General features: G+C 35.7%; 1 protein-coding gene across 3 annotated transcripts in view; it reads left to right on the forward strand.

Annotated features, from left to right (window-relative positions):
* Positions 1-18,199, forward strand: part of GDAP2 (ganglioside induced differentiation associated protein 2) — a 59,623-nt gene extending 41,424 nt beyond the window's left edge. For all 3 annotated transcript variants that reach the window (XM_025994650.2, XM_025994651.2, XM_072766780.1), the window contains exons 10-14: positions 634-710; positions 3,546-3,685; positions 4,336-4,390; positions 14,780-14,923; positions 17,731-18,199. In XM_025994650.2, the coding sequence (XP_025850435.1) occupies positions 634-710; positions 3,546-3,685; positions 4,336-4,390; positions 14,780-14,923; positions 17,731-17,778 (464 nt within the window). In that variant the 3' untranslated portion in view covers positions 17,779-18,199. The remainder of the gene's footprint in view (positions 1-633; positions 711-3,545; positions 3,686-4,335; positions 4,391-14,779; positions 14,924-17,730) is intronic.
* The last annotated feature ends 495 nt before the right edge of the window (positions 18,200-18,694 follow it).

The raw sequence follows: 18,694 nt of genomic DNA on the forward strand, positions 1-18,694 counted from the left end.
TTATCAAGATCATAAAAATAATATCTCAACCTAGACATTTTCATCTTGCAATTCTACATTGGCCAACTTTATTTCTTCTTTATGTCCTTTTTCTTACCTTTTAACATTTTTTTCTACTTTTAAAAATACCATCCACCTGCTATTCAAAATTCATACCTTATATAAATATATGATAGAAATATATATAAATATATATAAATATATGATAGAAAGTTCTCAGATTTCCATTAGATGGAAAGTTCTCTTTTTCCATTAGATTTCTTTTTCAGCTAGTACTTGTTAATTTCCAATTAGTTTTTCCTGGATCACTAATGTTATTAAAAGTTGTAGTGAACTTAAACAAGAAACTATTTATAAAAAGGTCTTTCCCTGCAGCCTTACCTTTGGCTGTCCCTTATTTAAAACCTGTAAGAAGCCTTATCTTAAAAGTAAGGCAAGTCATCAAAACCTCATGAAGTTTAAAAAAAAAAAAAGTATTGTTTTCCACAGTGAAAGATAATCTAAAGATGAAATTTTTTTTAAAAAGTAAGTCCTGATTTTCAGTCTTTTATATCTGTGTAGAATATTTTTATGATATTAGAGTCCAATCTTGGAATGAAGTCTCTGGGTACTGATCACATTTCCTGTTCACAGGTGTTGATAACTGTGGTCGTACAGTGATGGTGGTAGTTGGAAGAAACATTCCTGTCACGTTAATAGACATGGACAAGGTAAGCCATAAAAAGGCTCTGTTTTACACATAATGTTGATTTTTACAGTTAGTAGGATATGAATTTGGAATCAGGACTTAGAATATGAGATGGGGCATAATTGTGTGAACCTGGGCCGAGGAGCGGCCCTGGCTCTGTATTTTGGCACGTACCATTTCAGTAGGTTAGGGGTTTGGTTTTATTCTGTAGGAGAAACAAAAATTCTGGAATGCCATAATGTGATCTCCAAAAATGCAGCTGCTCTGTTTCGGGTATGACGCAAGTCGCAAGTTTTGGGTTGGAATCACTCTGGATTATAGTTGTACTAACAATCAAATACTGCTTTTCTTGAAAAAAGAAAAATTAACTCTTGAGTATCTATCTGAAGAGAAGTCAGAGATGGAGTATAGCATAAATCCATGATTCCTTCATCTGGAGGCAAAGGACAGAAATAGCTGATTCATTAAAAAAAAATGGTATTAATGGCAAATAAAAATAAGAAAATAATTCCGCTTTTAAAAATGATTAGTGGGCAGCCCGGGTGGCTCAGCGGTTTAGCGCTGCCTTCGACCCAGGGCATGATCCTGGGGACCCGGGATCGAGTCCCTCGTCGGGTCCCTCCGTGGGTCCTGCTTTTCTCTCTGCCTGTGTCTCTGCCTCTCTCTCTGTGTGTGTCTTTCATGAATAAATAAATAAAATCTAAAAATAATTTTTTTTTAAATTAAAGTGATTAATAATCCAAAAAAAAACAAAAACAAAAGTGAATCAGGATGAGATACCTTTTTTCATCTTCAAAACTTAGCCAGAACTTTTAAATAATAATCATTGTCATCAAAGATGAAATAAAATGATAAAAGTGGTCACATCTGTTCACCCAGGAATTCTATTCCTGAGAATTTGTACTAAGGAAATAATCTGAAGTATGGAAGTAACTACCGACCCTGAAACTGCCCAAGTTGGAATACTTGGTCAAGGGACCATTGAATCTGCAAAATAAATCTGTAAATCTTAGAACATCAGTTTTACTAGAAACTTACTGTAAGAGAGGAAAAACACTAATAAATCATTCCTAACTATAGTAACAAATTATGTACTTAAAAATGTAAAAATCACATCCATTTTTAAGATAAAACAGTTGTAATTGCTTCTGGCTAAGCTTTTAGGCTCCTGGTCCTGGTGTTTGGGTACAATATAGATGCATTGGAGTTGGCATGTTACAACAGGCTCATTTGTAGCACAGAATTGTAACTTAAATTCCCAATATGTAACTACGATGTACCCACAAGTGGAATGTTATATGACCCTTCAAAATTATGGTTTTAAAGGCAAGTACTGTAGAGAAATATTTATAACATAGTATCAGTAGGAGAAAAAGTGATACATTAAATTGCCTATACACTGACCTTAACTTGTTTTAAGCATAAAGATAAAAACTCAAAATGTAAATATTTCAAAATGGATTTCATGGTTTTAGGGAGAATTTGTTTTCTACATTTTTTTTTTTTTTTTTTTTTGTCAAGTGGCTCTACCTCCTTATAATGAAAAAATTTGAAGTTAAAGATGGGGAACTTAATACTGAAAATGAGTATTTTAATTGCCCTGGGGTAGAGAATGGATAGAAAGAGGACCAGAAACAATCCAGTAGAAGCAGAAATAATAGTAAAAATACACAGAGGAAAAACTCAACTGATATAAATGATACCATTAGTAAATCTCTACTTGTAGTCATTTGTTTTGTGTTATCAACAATCAATATGACATTCATTCTTATCATTATCATTTGATTGATACCAATAAAAGCATAAATCTCTGCATTTGATTGTGGTGTGCACTTGCTTGGTGTTCTGGATATTCATGATGTATCATATAACATAATCCTGGTCCGAACCAGCAAACTGGAAAGATAGTGTGTTTTCTTAGTGCCCTCCCCTGTCAGTTCTGATAACATTGGATGCTAATCCATCTCGGTCCACTCATGTTAATGCCAAGGACTCTCCTAAGGAGAATTGGGAAATTGCCTGTTTGATAATAATCTTTCAGTTGGTAACTCTTAGCTTCCTCTATGTCGTCATTTATAGCTATACTACTGGGTCACCCTGGCCCTGCCCATATTGTATCTCTGCTTTGTGTTTAATGTTTCTCTTAAATTTCATCCTTCTTGTAATAGAATATTTCTCTACTGTTTCTCTAATGTGACCCAGATCATCATAAATTTTGAGTCTTTCGGAGTGTTAGAAATACTGCCCAGCCCATTACCATCTACTGACTAAACCTGTTCTCATTTTCCTCATTCAGATCAACATTAAAAATGCCAAGAAAAATAGTCCTCAAAGTGAGCCATGAGAGGGAGGCATCACTCATAATATATTTGTGTACTAATTCTTGGTTGCATGAGAGCCATAAGTCTGTATCCCAGTAGCAGCTGCCAAAATTTTCATTGAGTTCAAGCAGAAACCTCAAGAGAGATCAGAAGTCTACAAATTGTACTTGTAATGATATTGATATTGGTATCGTAGAGAGGGAAAACCAGGCAATTGACCGAAGAACTCTTAAGAATATATGAAGAGTTATTTAAGACTGGATGTTCTTCTCCACCACTTACAAGGCCAAAAGGGATCCTACTGTAGCATTTCTGAGAATTAAAAAAAGAGAGAGAGAGAGAGAGAGAATTACTAAACACTGGCATGGTTCATTTTCTTGACGCTTTTTTTAAAAAGAATTGATACTAATTAGAGATGTCCATCTGCAGTGCCAAGGGCATGGATTAGACTAATCTTCTGGATTTTGCCTTGCTCTTGGTTCTGTGAAATAGACCACTGTGCAAGATGATCTTACTTTTACTTCTCTTTTTCCTAGGCTCTCTTATATTTTATCCATGTAATGGATCACATTGCTGTGAAGGAATATGTATTAGTATATTTTCACACACTGACCAGCGAATACAATCACCTGGACTCTGACTTCCTGAAGAAACTCTACGATGTTGTTGACGTCAAGTTAGTTATTTTTGCAAATTATAAAGAGGGGAAATAGCTTCTTTCTTTCCTAACATTAATCAATAAGGAAACATTGCTCATATTCTGTGAAAAGATTTCACAGATAACATAGCTTTTTATCAAAAATAGATAAGATGTTTTTATATGGGGAGGCCCTTCTTAACTCTAACATTTTGCATCTAAGTACGTTCCTGTGTAAGCTTTTCCCTGCTTTTAAACATCTTGAAAAAGGGTTGGGATCATTACCAATCTTTGTATATAAAGTAACAAAAACAATGCTTTCCGTTAGTAAGGTGTGTTATGTTACTTTTATCAAAATATGTTTATAAATATTATCTCATTTGACCCAGTGACCCATGAGTATGTTAATCTCTGATCCCAGAGATTCTAGTGCAATATATAAAAAATTTCTTAAGTATGATTTTACTTTGTTCTACCTGTAGATGGCTCTGTCACGGCTAAGAGTAACAATATCTTATATAAAACAGGTACTTTAAATAATGAAATGTTCTCTGAATCATTTTTTGACATTTTACCTAAAATTCAATAAGTAGAGTTATTTTTATTTTTTTTCCTGTATTTCTGTATTCTAGCAAAGAGTTCATTATCCATAACATGACATACTGACCCTTGTTTTTATTTCAAATCAGATACAAGAGGAATTTGAAGGCTGTTTATTTTGTTCATCCAACATTTCGTTCAAAGGTACAGTGTGTTTCTTTTTGGCTGAATCTTGAATTTTAGTGCACTGCATGCCCGCCATATTAAGCTCTGTTTCAAGATCTTGATTCTTACTATCACCCCTGTGACTGCTGATTTCTTTGTTTACCATTCATCTTAAGTGGTACTGAGTTGTGGTCCTAACACTTTGGTCCCATGTTAACTCCAGTGTCATTGTAGGCAATTCATATAAGCCTCTTTGTGCACTTTGTTCTTTGGGCTTTGCTCATACCCTTGATATAGAATATACTTTCCTTCCTCCACTCATGGCTAACTTCTATTTGCCCTTCGGATCTCTGCTTCAAACAATTGCTTTCCATAAAGAACCTTCCCCGACTAATTCTGCAACTAGTAGGTACTCCTGCATTGTACCCCTGTAATATTTTAGTCTTCTGTTGTTATGTTTTTCATTCTCATTACTTAATTTTCTACCTTGTGTTAGCCTGCAAGACTTGTGGGAGTTAGAATACAGCTAGCTTGCTCTTTTACTCTCCATAATATCCAGTCTTACATCTTGACTTAATCAAGACATATACTCTTTTAGTCCTTCTGAAAATATCTTTTTTTTTGTCTTTATTTCCTTATCTATCCAGCCTAAAACTCATGTTCTGTCATTTCAGTCATTGCTGTTAATGCCTAAAATAACCTGTGATCTCTTATTCTTTCATCACCCTTGCCCATCAAAACCTGGTCATGAGATATTTCATAACTCTGCTTTCTTCACTCCCATATCTGGGTTGCTGAGCACAGGTGGAGAAGTCTTAGAGCCATGTGATTTTGGGCTTCTAAGCAGACTTATGGAGCCTTTCACTGGTAAGGGGCCTGTGTTATTTCACTGGACTGTGTCCCAGCAGGGCTCTCCACTGTCCTCAAGCCCATTCCTACCAGCAGATCCTCATTCCAGATGTTGATCTGGCCTTGTTCTTAACCAAGAAATTTAAAACATCAGTAAAGAGCTGTTTTCTCCCCCAGACTTACCTGCCATCTGTTCCTATCATTGCTTCCTTTTCTGTCATAAAATTGTGTTTCTTCTTAATGAAGAGCAGCCCCTCTAGCTGTGATCTGGATCTCATAGTAATAATAGCTAATGTTTTCTAAGCACTTAGTATGTTCCAGCTCTTCCCATGGGTTATCTTGCTTATGTCTTAGATCTACAAAGGAGATAGTAGTATTATGCCCATTTTACAGGCAAAGAAATTGATGTTTGAGAGTTTAAATAACTTTTCCAAGGTAAGCAACTATTAAGTAGCAGAGGCTGGGTTTAAATCTAGACATTTTAATTGTAGAGTCTCCACTCATAACTACACAATATATTTCCATCTCCTCAGGACTATTTTTTATCTTTCTCCTCCCATTTTTCTGGATCTAAATCACCCACTTTTAAACATAGTAAAGCCTTCACTTCTCTCTCTTCCTCTTAACAACTAAAATTTTTAGTATGATCTACAATCTATGTTCATTGTCTTCCATTTTCTGGATACCTTAAATTCTGGTTCAAATCCCACTCTGACAACTAAAGCTACTTGCAGCAAAACCACTGATCATCTTTATCCTACCTGTTTTCCCTGCAGCCTTGATCACAGATGGTCCCTTCTTCCTTGAAACACTTTGTCTTGGCTTCCTTGAAACTTACTTTGCCGAGTTTTCTCCCACTTCTAGCTGCTACCTCTCAGTCCCCTGTGCTGTGCCTTCTCTCTGCTCATCCTTTGAGTATTAATGTTCCCAAGCTCTCATCCTTTTCTTTCATTCTTTCATCACCTTCTTTCATTCCTGTGTCTTCAACAACCCTCAAAATTATATGCAGTTCCCAAACACATGTCAGGGGAGACAGTGAAGCCAATAGGCCCAAGACTCAGGGAATGAGTTACTAATCCCAACTCTACCAACTACCAGTTTATCATCTCAGGCAAGTTATGGAAGCTCTCTGTGCATTAATTTCATCTTCTGTAAAGTGGTTATAATAATAGTGCCCACCTTGTAGGGTTATTGGAAGGATAAAATTAATATGTGCAAAATGCTTAAAACATTACCTGACCTATAATAAAAACTCAGTAAACATTCCCATTATCATCATCATCATTCCTGTGCTTAGACATGCATATTGAGCTGTTGATTAGATCCTTCACTTACATGTCTTACAGGTACCTGGAGTTCAACATTTTAAAAACAGACTACTTATGTCCTCTTCCCCTACTCAATCTCAAACTTCTGTTTATGTTTCCTATCTTAGTAAATGGGACCACTGCCCTTCAGGTGCCTAAGCCAGGAACCAGGCAAACATATTACATCAGTTCTGTGTGCTTACTGTCATCCCAATCCATGCCTGTGCCATTGGTCCCAGTGCCTCTATTTCAGTTCATCCTGCCTCCAGTGTAGCACTGTTTCTTCAGGCCTGCCTAATGACATTTTCTTAGAGTGGTAATGTAAGAAGCCTAAAATTTATACTTTAGGGCCTTTTGCAAAAGTTGACCAACCTCGGGTCTAGGCAAAACAAATCAAAACAAAAAAATGCCAAACCCTGATTATATCAGTGGGATTTGGAGAAAAAGAGGATTTATTTCAGCATAAAGCCCAGGATATAGTTATTTATTAGATGAGTAGGGGTGAGAGAAATGACTATGTCATCCATGACTCCCAAGTGTCATCAGATAAAGGAGATCATGGATTGGGATATCAATTTGAGAGTCCCCATCAAGTAAATAGAGCTTTCACTCTTTAAATATGTTAATGAATTAAGTTGCAAAGAGGACAACTAAAGAGAAAGCCCTGGGATCAAGGAAGGAGATCAAGGAGAAGTAATCTAAAAATCAGCAGAAGAGCCAAGATTGACTAATGCTCTGGGAGCCAGTGGACAAGAAAAGCATCAAAGACAGTAGAAGCAGTCTTTATTTTAAAACACTGTGGAGGAATTAAGTAAGATAAGTAGTAAAAAGTCTTCATTACACTTCATAATTAAGAGATGAATGAAGACTTCACTGAAAGAATGGTTTTCACTTTGGGATTTCTCGATTTCTCATTGTTTACAAAATTATTGAATTTCTCATCCAAATACTATCTTTAAAATTTGCATGAAATATTTTAAGTAATTTTTTTAAAAGTTACAAATTTCCTTTTGGTCCCTTAGTAAGTGCTAATTATGCTTATGAGAATACTGTTTGGCCAGGCTTTAAAAAAAATGTAGTGTTGGAACAGTTCGTTAAATGAAGGGCTTTTCCTGTTCTGTTCAGTTAAGTTCTGATTACATGGTCTTATCAGATACTGTCTATTATCAGCTTTTCCACTATTTTGTTACACTCGGTGGGTAGCTGATTTTTTCTTTCTGTAGCACTTAGAGATAGTACGTGACTATTTCCCCACATCTCATCATCCATTTATATTTTGTTCATCTGGTAGCTACTGAAATTTTTTTCTTTAATGGAGATAAACAGAAGGATTAGCTTGGTTTTTAGCATATCTTTACAAGAATGTGTGCTCTCCCCACTTTTATTCAGTATTGTACCAGAAGTTCTAACCAGGGTAAGTAATATGGCAAGAAAAAGATATAAAATGCCTCTAGATATAGAGCGGAGTAAATAATACTGTCTTTATTCACAGATGACTGAACATCTATGTAGGAAACTCTGTAGTATCCTCAGAAAAACTAATAGAATTAATGAGTAAGTTTTTTCAAGATTTCAGGGTTTAAAATAACTATTTAAAAATCAATTGTATATTTTAGCAACAAACAATCCAATTGAAATTTTAAAAGTAATATTATTTATACTAGCATCAAAATATATTGAATACTTAAGGATAAATATGACCAAAGACGTGGAAGACTTGTGCACTGTACAAGACATTCATGAGAGAAATTAAAGGAGACCTAAGTAAAGGAAGACATATTTTGGACTGGAAGACTTAACATTGTGAAATTCTGTGCTTGTTCAATGTGTTGATTCAATGGCAACCAAAATTTCAGCAAGCTTTTTTTGTAGAAATTGACCGATAAAAATCCAAAGAATTTAAATAGAACTATTTTAAAAGAAAACCAAAGTTGGAAGACCAACACTCCCTGCTTTCAAAGCTTATTCTAAAGCTACAGTACTCAAGATATTGCAAAGTATTGGGATAAAGATAGACATATAGATCAGTGGAGCAGAATAGAAAATCTAGAAATAGTCGCATGTATATATAGATAATTAGTACTTGAGAAGAGTGCAAAGTCAGAACAGTCTGTTCAATAAATGATACTGGAGCGATTAGATATCCATATGCAAAAAAAAAAAAAAAATGAACTTTGATCCATGTCTTGCATCACATGGAAACTAACTGGAAATTGATCAAAGACCTAACTTATAAAATGTAAATCTATTAAACTTCTAAAAAGAAAATATAAGAGAGAAAGCTTTGTGACTTTGAATAAAACAGAGATTTCTTAGATACAACACCAAAGCACAATCCGTAAAAGAAATTAGACCTCATCAAAATTAAAAACGTCTGCCTTTTTAAAGATGGTTAAGAAAGTAAAGTAAAAAGACAACTCACAGCCAGAGAGAAAATCGTTGTAAATAAAGCATTTATCTGATAAAGGATTTCTCTTTAGAATAAATAAAGAAATCTCAAAAATCACTAAGAAGGATACAACTCAATTTAGAAATGGCAGAAGATTTATGCAAATATTTCCCCAAAGAAAACATACATTGTCAGATAAGCACGTAGAAAGATGTTTAACATAATTAGTCATTAGGAAAGTGCAAATTAAATCGAATGATATACAATTGCACTCCCGTTAGAATGGCTAAAGACTGACCATATCAAATGTTGGTGAGAATGTAGAGCTAGTATTCTCATATGCTATAACATTTTATATTTGGATCAGTGATCCGAGTTATAGAAACCTTGGAACACAATTTGGCAGTTTATTTATAGAAGTAAAGGTATACCTACCATGTGACCAGCCATTCCACTCCTAGTATTTATCTGAGACAAATGAAAGTATATCCATACAAAGACTTCTATACAGATGCTTATAGTCCAAAACTGGAAATAACGGCATACCCATCACTGGAAGAATTAATAACCAAACTATGGTATATCTATACCATAGTTTGGAATACAACTCAGTAGTAAAAAAGAATGAACTGTTAATACATGCAGCAACACAAATGAATCTCAAAATAATTATGCTGAGTAAAAGAAGCCAGACAAGTATAACACATTGTTTCATTCATATAAAATTCCAGGGCATACAAACTAATGTGTAATTATAGGAAGTAGAGCAGTGATTACTTCTGACAGGGAAAAGGGGTGGGAGAGAGGAATTACAAAGGATACTGAGAACCTTTGGGAGTGATGGCTATGTCCTTTTTCTTGATTATGATATGAAACCATTTTCATGGGTGTATGGATATACCAAAACTTAACAAATTGTATACTTCAGTTATGTGCAGTGCATTGTGTATCAATTACATCTTAATTAAAAGACACATTTTTTAAAAACTGCAGTGAGAGACCACTACACTTCCATCAGAATAGCCAAAATTTAAAAGACTGGCAATGCCAATGTTGCCAGTGACGTGAAGCAGCTGGAATTCTCCTACATCATAAGTAGGAATTGGAAACTGTGCAAGTACTTTGAAAAGAGTTATGAAAATCTCTTATAAACTAAATATATACCTTGTCTGTGGGCCATCAGTGTCACTGCTAAGTATTTACCCAAATGAAATAAAAACATATGTGCCAAAGAAGAATTCTATAAGAATGTTCATAGCGGCTTTGGTCATAGCAGCCAAAGACTAGAAACAGCCCAGGTGTCCATCAATAGGATTATGAATAAGTAAGCTCTAGTATATTTTTATGATGGAGTGTTTCTTGGCAATGAAAAAAAAACACACTACTGATATACAAAACCACACACAGGAATCTTAAAATTTAAACATTAAGCTGAGGGAAAGAACCCTTACATAAAAATCATGCTGTATGATTCCATTTTTATGAAATTCTAGAGCAGACAAAACTAATCCATGGTAGAAAAAAATCAAAACATTGTTTGCCTCTCTGGAGAGGGCCATAAGAGAAGAGGAGCATGAGGGAGCGTTCTGGGGTAATGAAAATGTTTTATATCTGAGTAGGAGTTCTGTATGTATAGAATGTATTTGCCTAAACAGCAAAAGTACACCAAAAATCTGTATGCTTCATCAAATGTAAATTTTTATAGCAAAGAAACTGAACGAACATTGAACTCTAGTTAGAAAGACGAATGTTGTATTTGGGGACAGCTTACTGATAGCTGCAATTTACTTGGAAATAGAACAAAAAAGGGCCTGGGTGGCTCAGCAGTTTAGCAGCTGCCTTCAGCCCAGGGCGTGATCCTGGGGACCCGTAATCAAGTCCTACGTCAGGCTCCCTGCATGGAGCCTGCTTCTCCCTCTACCTGTGTCTCTGCCTCTCTCTCTGTCTCTCATGAATAAATACTTAAAAAAAAAAAAAAAAGAAATATAGCAAAAAAGTAGGAGGGATCAACGGATAAGTGATGGTAGATATGTGATAAGGAAAACATTAATGATTGTCTTAGAGGTGTCTATACTGGTGTTGGTTGTAAAAATTCTTTCAACTTTAGTGAATAGACATTTTTATAACTTTCTTTACTTCTGTTACAAATTCAGATTTATCAGAATAGTGTTTCTTTGTACCAGACTTAGAAAAATACACAGCCACTGTTTGCTAAGATATGACTTTAATTCCCCCTCCACAGTAGAGTCTATAAATAGCTTATCCACCTTGCAACATTGATGTAAGCACATTACCAGAAATTTCAGTGTTAGAGCCACTAGCTTTGGCTGTCACATACTGGAATTGCTTCAGATAGGAGTCAGTGGCAGGCTGGGCAGAGGCTGAAGAACAGATGTATAAAGTGAAAAGCGTTATGCTACCTCTTCATAATGTTTTGGGGTGGGGGAAATGAGGGAGGATTGAGAGAATAAAACCCATGTATAATCAAATCCACTGTTCTTTCATACTAAGTCAAAAACTCTAAATGGGGTATTTATAATTATAAAATAACAAGATGAAATCAAGGGATAGTAAAACAATTGAATCACACTGTTCTGATTTTGATACTCCTCAGATCTTTTCCAGGCCACTCCACCCAAAATGGTAATAAATTGACTGCTCATATAAATCAGTATTATTTTTCTTCTTCAAAGTTTACTAATATAAGGCAAACTAACAGAATGTAAACCCACTCTTGATTCTGGCTCCAGTATATTATTTTAGTGCACAGTTGTGTAAACAGTCTTTTCCTAGTTTATATTGTTTTGTGATCCTGTGTTCATGGCTTTGCATTTGTGAATAGTTTGTGAAAAAATTTCCAACACCCACAAAATATCACAGTAGTCTTTTTCAAATTTCAAGTTTTCATCAGTTCATTAAAATAGTAGATACTAAGTAATGCAAGTTTATCCACATAAGTGTATATTCATGACCTACAAATAATTGAGAATTAAAAGTTAAGCTATATAAAACTAAATTTTTTTAAAGTGAAGACAATGCTGAGTGTCAGCATTAAACAGAATATTTCTAACTGGGTTTCGCCATCTGTCTGCTTGAAGTAATTTTCTCTTGCCAATACCTGGAGGATGTGAAGGAGGTAATGGCAGAAATTGGGATGGAGAAATGTGTTTCTCTTTCACAGATTGTATGCCTGAGGTCACTGACTAGTCTCCCCAACCCAACCTTCTCATTGAGTTTACCACCGCCACCCCATTTTGTATAGTGTAGCATATTCAGGAGTCCTTTCATAGAACTGTACAATAAAGAGGGACCTTAAAGATCAAGTAGTTCTAACTTGCTCATTTTATAGATGAAAAAACTGAGGCGCAGATTGAAGTACAATGTACTTTTATTGGAGAATGAAGAAACCATTCCTAAGCAGTATTAATAATACCCAGTAATAATAATATACCCAGAAAATCTTACTCCTCCACTTGTTAATTCTTCCAGTGCATATGAAGTTCCTTCTTTTGTTGGGCATTAATTACATACTATGAATATAGTATTAAATAAGACATTTCCCGCATTGGGGAGTTTGCAAGTCTATAGAGAATATACATAGATAATATAATACAGAATGCTAATTACACAGTAACATGAGTAAACAAACTGTTGGAACATTTAGAAGCTCCTTTCCAGTTTTGGGTGGAGAGTGGTCAAAGAAGGCCTCTGAACTGGGGTGAATTTTGATCTGAGCTCTGAAGAACAATTGCCAGGCACACAAAAGCAGCAAGGAAAAAGGGTTTTGAGGCAGGAGAACAAAGGCACAAAAGTTTGCTCCTTAGGCCTTCATAGCTCTGTATTTTTCTCCCTTTTTCCAGAGAGCAGAAGCTCCTTGTATGTGTAGGTGTTCACATATTTCTGTGGGCCATTCATTGCATTTAGTACATTTTGTCTTAGTTGGTTGTTAGTCTTATGCTAATAATCTAGCTCTTCTACTACAGTCCAAGCCCCCTTTAAAGGAATGGCTCTATTCTTGTTATCCTGTAAGACCTACAACTCAGTGCTTAGTACATAGATGACCAGTAGATGTTTAACTCCTTGCACAAATGCTTAATCTCTTAACACAGCCTTCAGATGCTTCTCTGTTGAGACTCTACAATCTTTTTTATTTTCTTAAGCTCTTTCTGGAATCTATAAGATGTCTATGACCTCTTCATAGCTCTTACTGGTTATTAACTACCTCTGTGGCTGGTTGTAGAGCTCCTAATCTGGAAGTTTTCACTAATCTAGTTTGCAGAAGTTTCTGTTAATTAGGTATGTAACAGCCTGTGCTTTAAAGAAGCTGATGTCAAAAACTGATTTGGGGTATGTAAGTAAGCGACTGTTTAATTTTACATAAGTTAACTTACCTGGCTGTAGCAAGGCCAAGTGCCTCTTCTCTCCATCACCCCTCTCCAAATAAACTTGGTAAAATGGGAGGGGATACGTTGCAGAGGGAAAAGTTAATAATTGAGGCCTTGTGCCAATCATTGGTAGTGTAGCCAAAATAGAATAGTGACTCAGGCTATAAAAAATCATTGTAAAATAAGTCCTATCTTTAGTTACTCATTCTTTATCAAATACTTTGAGAATGATGGTTCTGTCTGTATCTCATAAAACTTTAGACTATTACTCTATGATTGTCTGCCAAGTCCTAGGGAGATTATGGAAATGGACATAAGAAACTGAAATACTGAGAAATAGAAATCAGTGTTCAAAATGCAATGTAAATTTCAGGTGTTATAAACTCAATAGAAGAGAGAATCTAGAGCTGTAAGGGAGAAATGATAATGGAAGTGAGTCTCTACCAAGTGCAGATTTGGGATAGGATACTGATAAGTTAGTGCAGTGTTGTCTCTATACTTTCATGCCTTTTCTATAAGGAGGCACGAAGGAAATATGTCATTTTAGGGGCATGGAATATGTGAGAGGCTTGGAACACCCCTGGTAAATGTGATAGGTTTGGCATCAGTGGCAGATGCCCAGAGTGTTGTGTGTGTATAATATACAGTTACATGCATTTGTCGTACACTATGCCAGTGTGCATGTTTATATACATGCTTCCTTCTGTAAATAAAATGGAGATACCAACAATATTGTCCCTACCTTACAGAACTGTTGTGTAAGCCATTGGTATACATAACTAATTAGATTGGCAATTTAGATAGATGAACAATAATTTGTGAGTTCTAGCTGTTGCCTGGTTTATGTCAGTATTGTTTGCTACTAAGAATTTTTTGCTTTTTCGGAAGCCAACAAATTTGCTGACTAGCTTTTATAGATTGCATGTTATAAAGTGAAATGAGCAAAGGTGGCTACAGACCCACAGAAGATTTGCTTTGACTGACTAAGAAAGAAACCACATGCCAGGTGTCAACTGAAAAATAAATGTAATGTATCAAATATTGGCAAAACTTTATTTTCAGTCTCACTTGAAAAAAAGAGTTTGTGAATTTGGAGATGTTAACCATTTTCAGAGTACCAATGAATCAATTACTCTACCAAATAGTATAGGGGTTTTGCCCACAGTAAGAAGCATGTATCGCATGACAACATACTACACACATAGGATAGACACCTAACAGAAACAAAAGCTTCATGCAACACTTTGCTCAGCCTTACAATGTTACTCTGCTGTGTTTCCTTTTTTATTGTTTTTACTACTGTTCATAATCCATTAAACTGCTGTATTCACTGATGAATTACAACCCACACTTTAAAAATCATTGCTTATTAAAGGCTTTTTCGGACATAGGTTTCAATTTTGAATTATAGTTTCTATCTAGCATAAATCTTCAAAATCATATTTGTATTTGTAACTTTGGCCACTGGCTTAAGTTGTTTTTCTCTTCTATTAATCAGGTATCAACGTGGTTTTTTACCACCTTTTCTGTCTCAGGACTGAAGGACAAAATCCACCATGTGGACAGCCTCCACCAGCTATTCTCTGCCATATCACCAGAACAGATTGACTTTCCTCCTTTTGTCCTTGAATATGATGCCAGGGTAAGAAGTACCAGGAGTCCCCCCCTTACCTAGTATAGTAGCTTAACTATTCTATAGGACACTGCTTGCGAGCACAGCATCCTTTTATTATAAGATGATATTAATGCAATTAGCAGGTTTTAGTAAACTTGATAGTATCACAACATTCTTTTCCTACAGTAACTAGGAAAATGCATTGTCCTAATAGAGGACCCCAACAAACTTTTCAGTGAGAGATTTTTTTGCTGTTGGTTTGAAGCCAATCCTTGCTTATATTGTCCTTTTTCTACCACTTCTGCCTAATTTTCTTAGGATTAAATAGCTTTTCTGTGTTAGTGATAATGGCAATGACAAAGATCTTAGAGTGATTTAGAAGTAGACATTTTAGGAAATAAAATCCACAGCATTTGGTGACTGAGTAAGCCATTAGGGGAGATGAAAGAGGAAGAATGCCTATTATGACTACCAAAGTTTTTTCTGCTGTGGGAAACTTGATGGATGGTATTGCGACCACAGTGTTCTTTGGAGGAAGAACATTGGGGTGAGGGGGTGGAGGAAGTGGAAGAGAAGAGATTGGTGGTGTGTGGTTTGTGACACACTAGGTTTCAGGTACCCCGTGGAGCATTGAAGTGGAGATCCAGTAAGTGGTTGGATATTACCTTGTAAGGAAACATTTTCCTTTGCTGGGAGAAATGAAAAATAGAATCAGAGAAAAGGAATTGAGTATGGAGTTGGTTAATTTATTATCATGTTCAGTTGTGCCTTGCATGTAGTGGAAAAGACAGGGCATGATGTGTCATTGTTGGCTGGTTTCAGTGGGCTTCTATTTTCTAGGTCTTGGGTGACTTAGAATAGTGACATAAGTTTTATAGGAATGCAAGGAACCTTTGAAGGTGATTAGAAGATAATTTTTATCTATCTATATCAAAATGTTACAGAGACCATTTCAGAAAGGCTCTTGGTCAGCATTCTTACAGATACAAGATTTAGTCAAAGAAGAGAGTATACAAATTTGGCAAAAGTTCTTCATAGTTCTAAGACTATTTCCAGAAATAGAGAAAATAGATTGCTCAGCAGTCTTTTGCACAGTGTGAGACTAATATAAAAAGCTCTATTTCATAGCATTAAGAATTAGATTCGCCCTTCTTACTTTATCACAATTTAATGTAGATAGTAGAAACCTAAAAACATATGGTTGTAGAATGGAATGGAGAAATCTTTAGGATGGATAGTGAACCATTTCTTTTCAGATGAACTTCAAAATAGAGTTATCTCTTCAGGCATGTTTCTTAAGCCTCGTTTCCATGCATGGTGAGGATATAGGAGTGGTTAGTATAACAGATCTTGATAGGAAACTCTGAAGTACAAAAAAAAAAGTTTTCATTAATTTTTTTTCAAGTATCCTGAAATGCAACCAATCCTGGGATTTGTTTCTACCTAATTTTAAAAAATCTTTTTAATACCTGGTCAGATTTATAATCAGAAAGTAAATTTTCCTAGATCTTCTCTTATTTTCCTGGCTATGGTCCCAGGATCAATCTTACTCCAGAGCATCTGCTCTGAAAAATTTCAGAGCTTTTAGGGGCACCTGCCAGCACAGTTGATTAAGCGTGGGACTCTTGATTTCCGCTCAGGTCATGATCTCCAGGTTGTGAGATCCAACCCTATGTTGGGCTCCACACTCAGTGTGGAGTCTGCTTGAGATTCTCCTTCCCTCTGTCCCTCCCTCCTTTCCTCCCCTACCCCCTACATTGCTCACCCTGTCTCTAAAAAAAAAAAAAAAAACGTTTTTGATTCCCTTAGTTACTCAAATAACATTTAACCACCTACCATGTTCAAAACCAGTTAGAGTGAATGCTCCCTTCATAACAAATAATGTAAATATACCACAAAGCACTGCTATTTTCTTTCTTTTCTTTTTTTTTTAAGATCTTATTTATTTATTTGAGAGAGAGAGAGCACAGGCAGGGGAAAAGGGAGAAGCAAACTCCCCACTAAGTAGGGAGCCCAATGTGGGGCTCAGTCCCAGGACCCTGGAATCATGACCTGAGCCAGAAGCAGACCCTTAACTAACTGAGCCACCCAGGTGCCCCAAAGCATTGCTATTTTCATCTCTCATTCTCCATTCCTATTACCTACATTAATGCTAAGCATTTCTGTTTATGGTTTACTAAAACACAATTTGTCAGATACTTTCCTTAAAAATGAGAAATGAATCCTAAGTCCCATAAATGTAATCAGATGTCCATCTACCATAAAGTTAACTGTCTTCATTTTTATTAAGATGAAGTTAGCCAAATGAAGTCAGAAAATTTGCCCTTACTCTTCTGTTTTGTCCCATCATTCTATATTAAGATTTGGCACACAGTGAGACAACCCAGTCTAACAAAATAAACTGGGCATTAAATTTGAATACATGAGGATTGAAATTCAGGCACTTCTGGTCACTATGACGTGAACTTCGGTGAGTTATGTAAGCTGTGTGATCATCAGTTTCTTCTGTAAAAAGAGGATGTTACCTACCTCATAGCATTATGTGAGGATATAAAGGGATAATGAAAGAAAAGTGCTGTTATAAAGTATCAGGCATATAGAATATCCAGCAAGTAATAATGTTATTTAAAAATATTATCCTGATTACCTCTGCTTACTCTACACCAGCTCTGGCTGACTGCAGTGGAGCTGTTCTGAAGGCTGAGCACCTTGTTCAGGGTCAGGCATGTGCTAGACATTGTACATACACGATCTCATTGACTATAAATCCTTTTCTTTCACATTCCCATTTAAATTAAATTATTTAATGTTCTTATCTTTTTTTTCTTCCACAGGAAAATGGGCCTTACTATGCATCTTATCCCCCATCACCAGATTTGTGACCTGCCATCTTTTAGTGCTACTGTTTTCCAAGGACATGACTTTCTCCACAAATTGCTACCTATTGAAGTGAAATTCATTTTTGCTGTTCAGATCCAGAGAGCCTTTTGTCCCCACCTCTCTGGTATTTTTTTATTGACTGTATATTTTCTGGCACATAAGCAATCTGAAAATGGTAGGCCATTCTGAACTGCACGCTTCTTTTAAATTTGTATATTTGTATCAAATGAAAATGTTCATTTTTAGAGGGTTGTTCATAGAAATTGGGGAGCAACTTTTAAGTATCTTCAGTTTCCTGAAAGGACACTGGATTTTCCATTAGACAAGCCACCAATATTGTTCATGCCATCTCTTTAACATTGCACGCTTCCTTTGTGTACTTAAATGTTTCTCAAAATATATAGAACCAATGTATGCTGACCATATGCATTGTTTGCTTCAGATCCTGGCATTATGTTTGATATAGATAATTTAGTTATGATAAAAAAGAATTGTCTGGGATTAAGGATGTGGGAACGTATCTGATCAAAGCATCAAAATCATTAGGAAAATACAGGTCTTAGCGTTTTACTACACCAGTTAAGGTTAAGATTTTGCATTATATGATTTGTTAAGATTGCCACTATTCTAGTCTCAACAGTGGGGGAAAACAAGAAGACTGTATCTTCCACCTTTTTCCTATAATCACGGGTAATTTGGTGTCCTTCTTCTAAAGGATTGCACTCATCAGTACTCTTAAGTGAAAAGCATCTCCTAGACTCAATTTTCAGTGAGCCTTTAGAGAGAGTGCTGTCTCCCCAGAGTTGTGATTTTGTTGGGCTTTACAGCTCCTCCCTCTCAGGACATTTCTTCGCAGTTTCTCTTGATTTACCTACGTCCAAATGGAGGAAGTGTGTTGCAGTGCACAGAATTCCAGAC

This window comes from Vulpes vulpes, chromosome 8 (genome assembly GCF_048418805.1).
Source record: "Vulpes vulpes isolate BD-2025 chromosome 8, VulVul3, whole genome shotgun sequence".
NCBI classification, from domain to species: Eukaryota; Metazoa; Chordata; class Mammalia; order Carnivora; family Canidae; genus Vulpes; species Vulpes vulpes.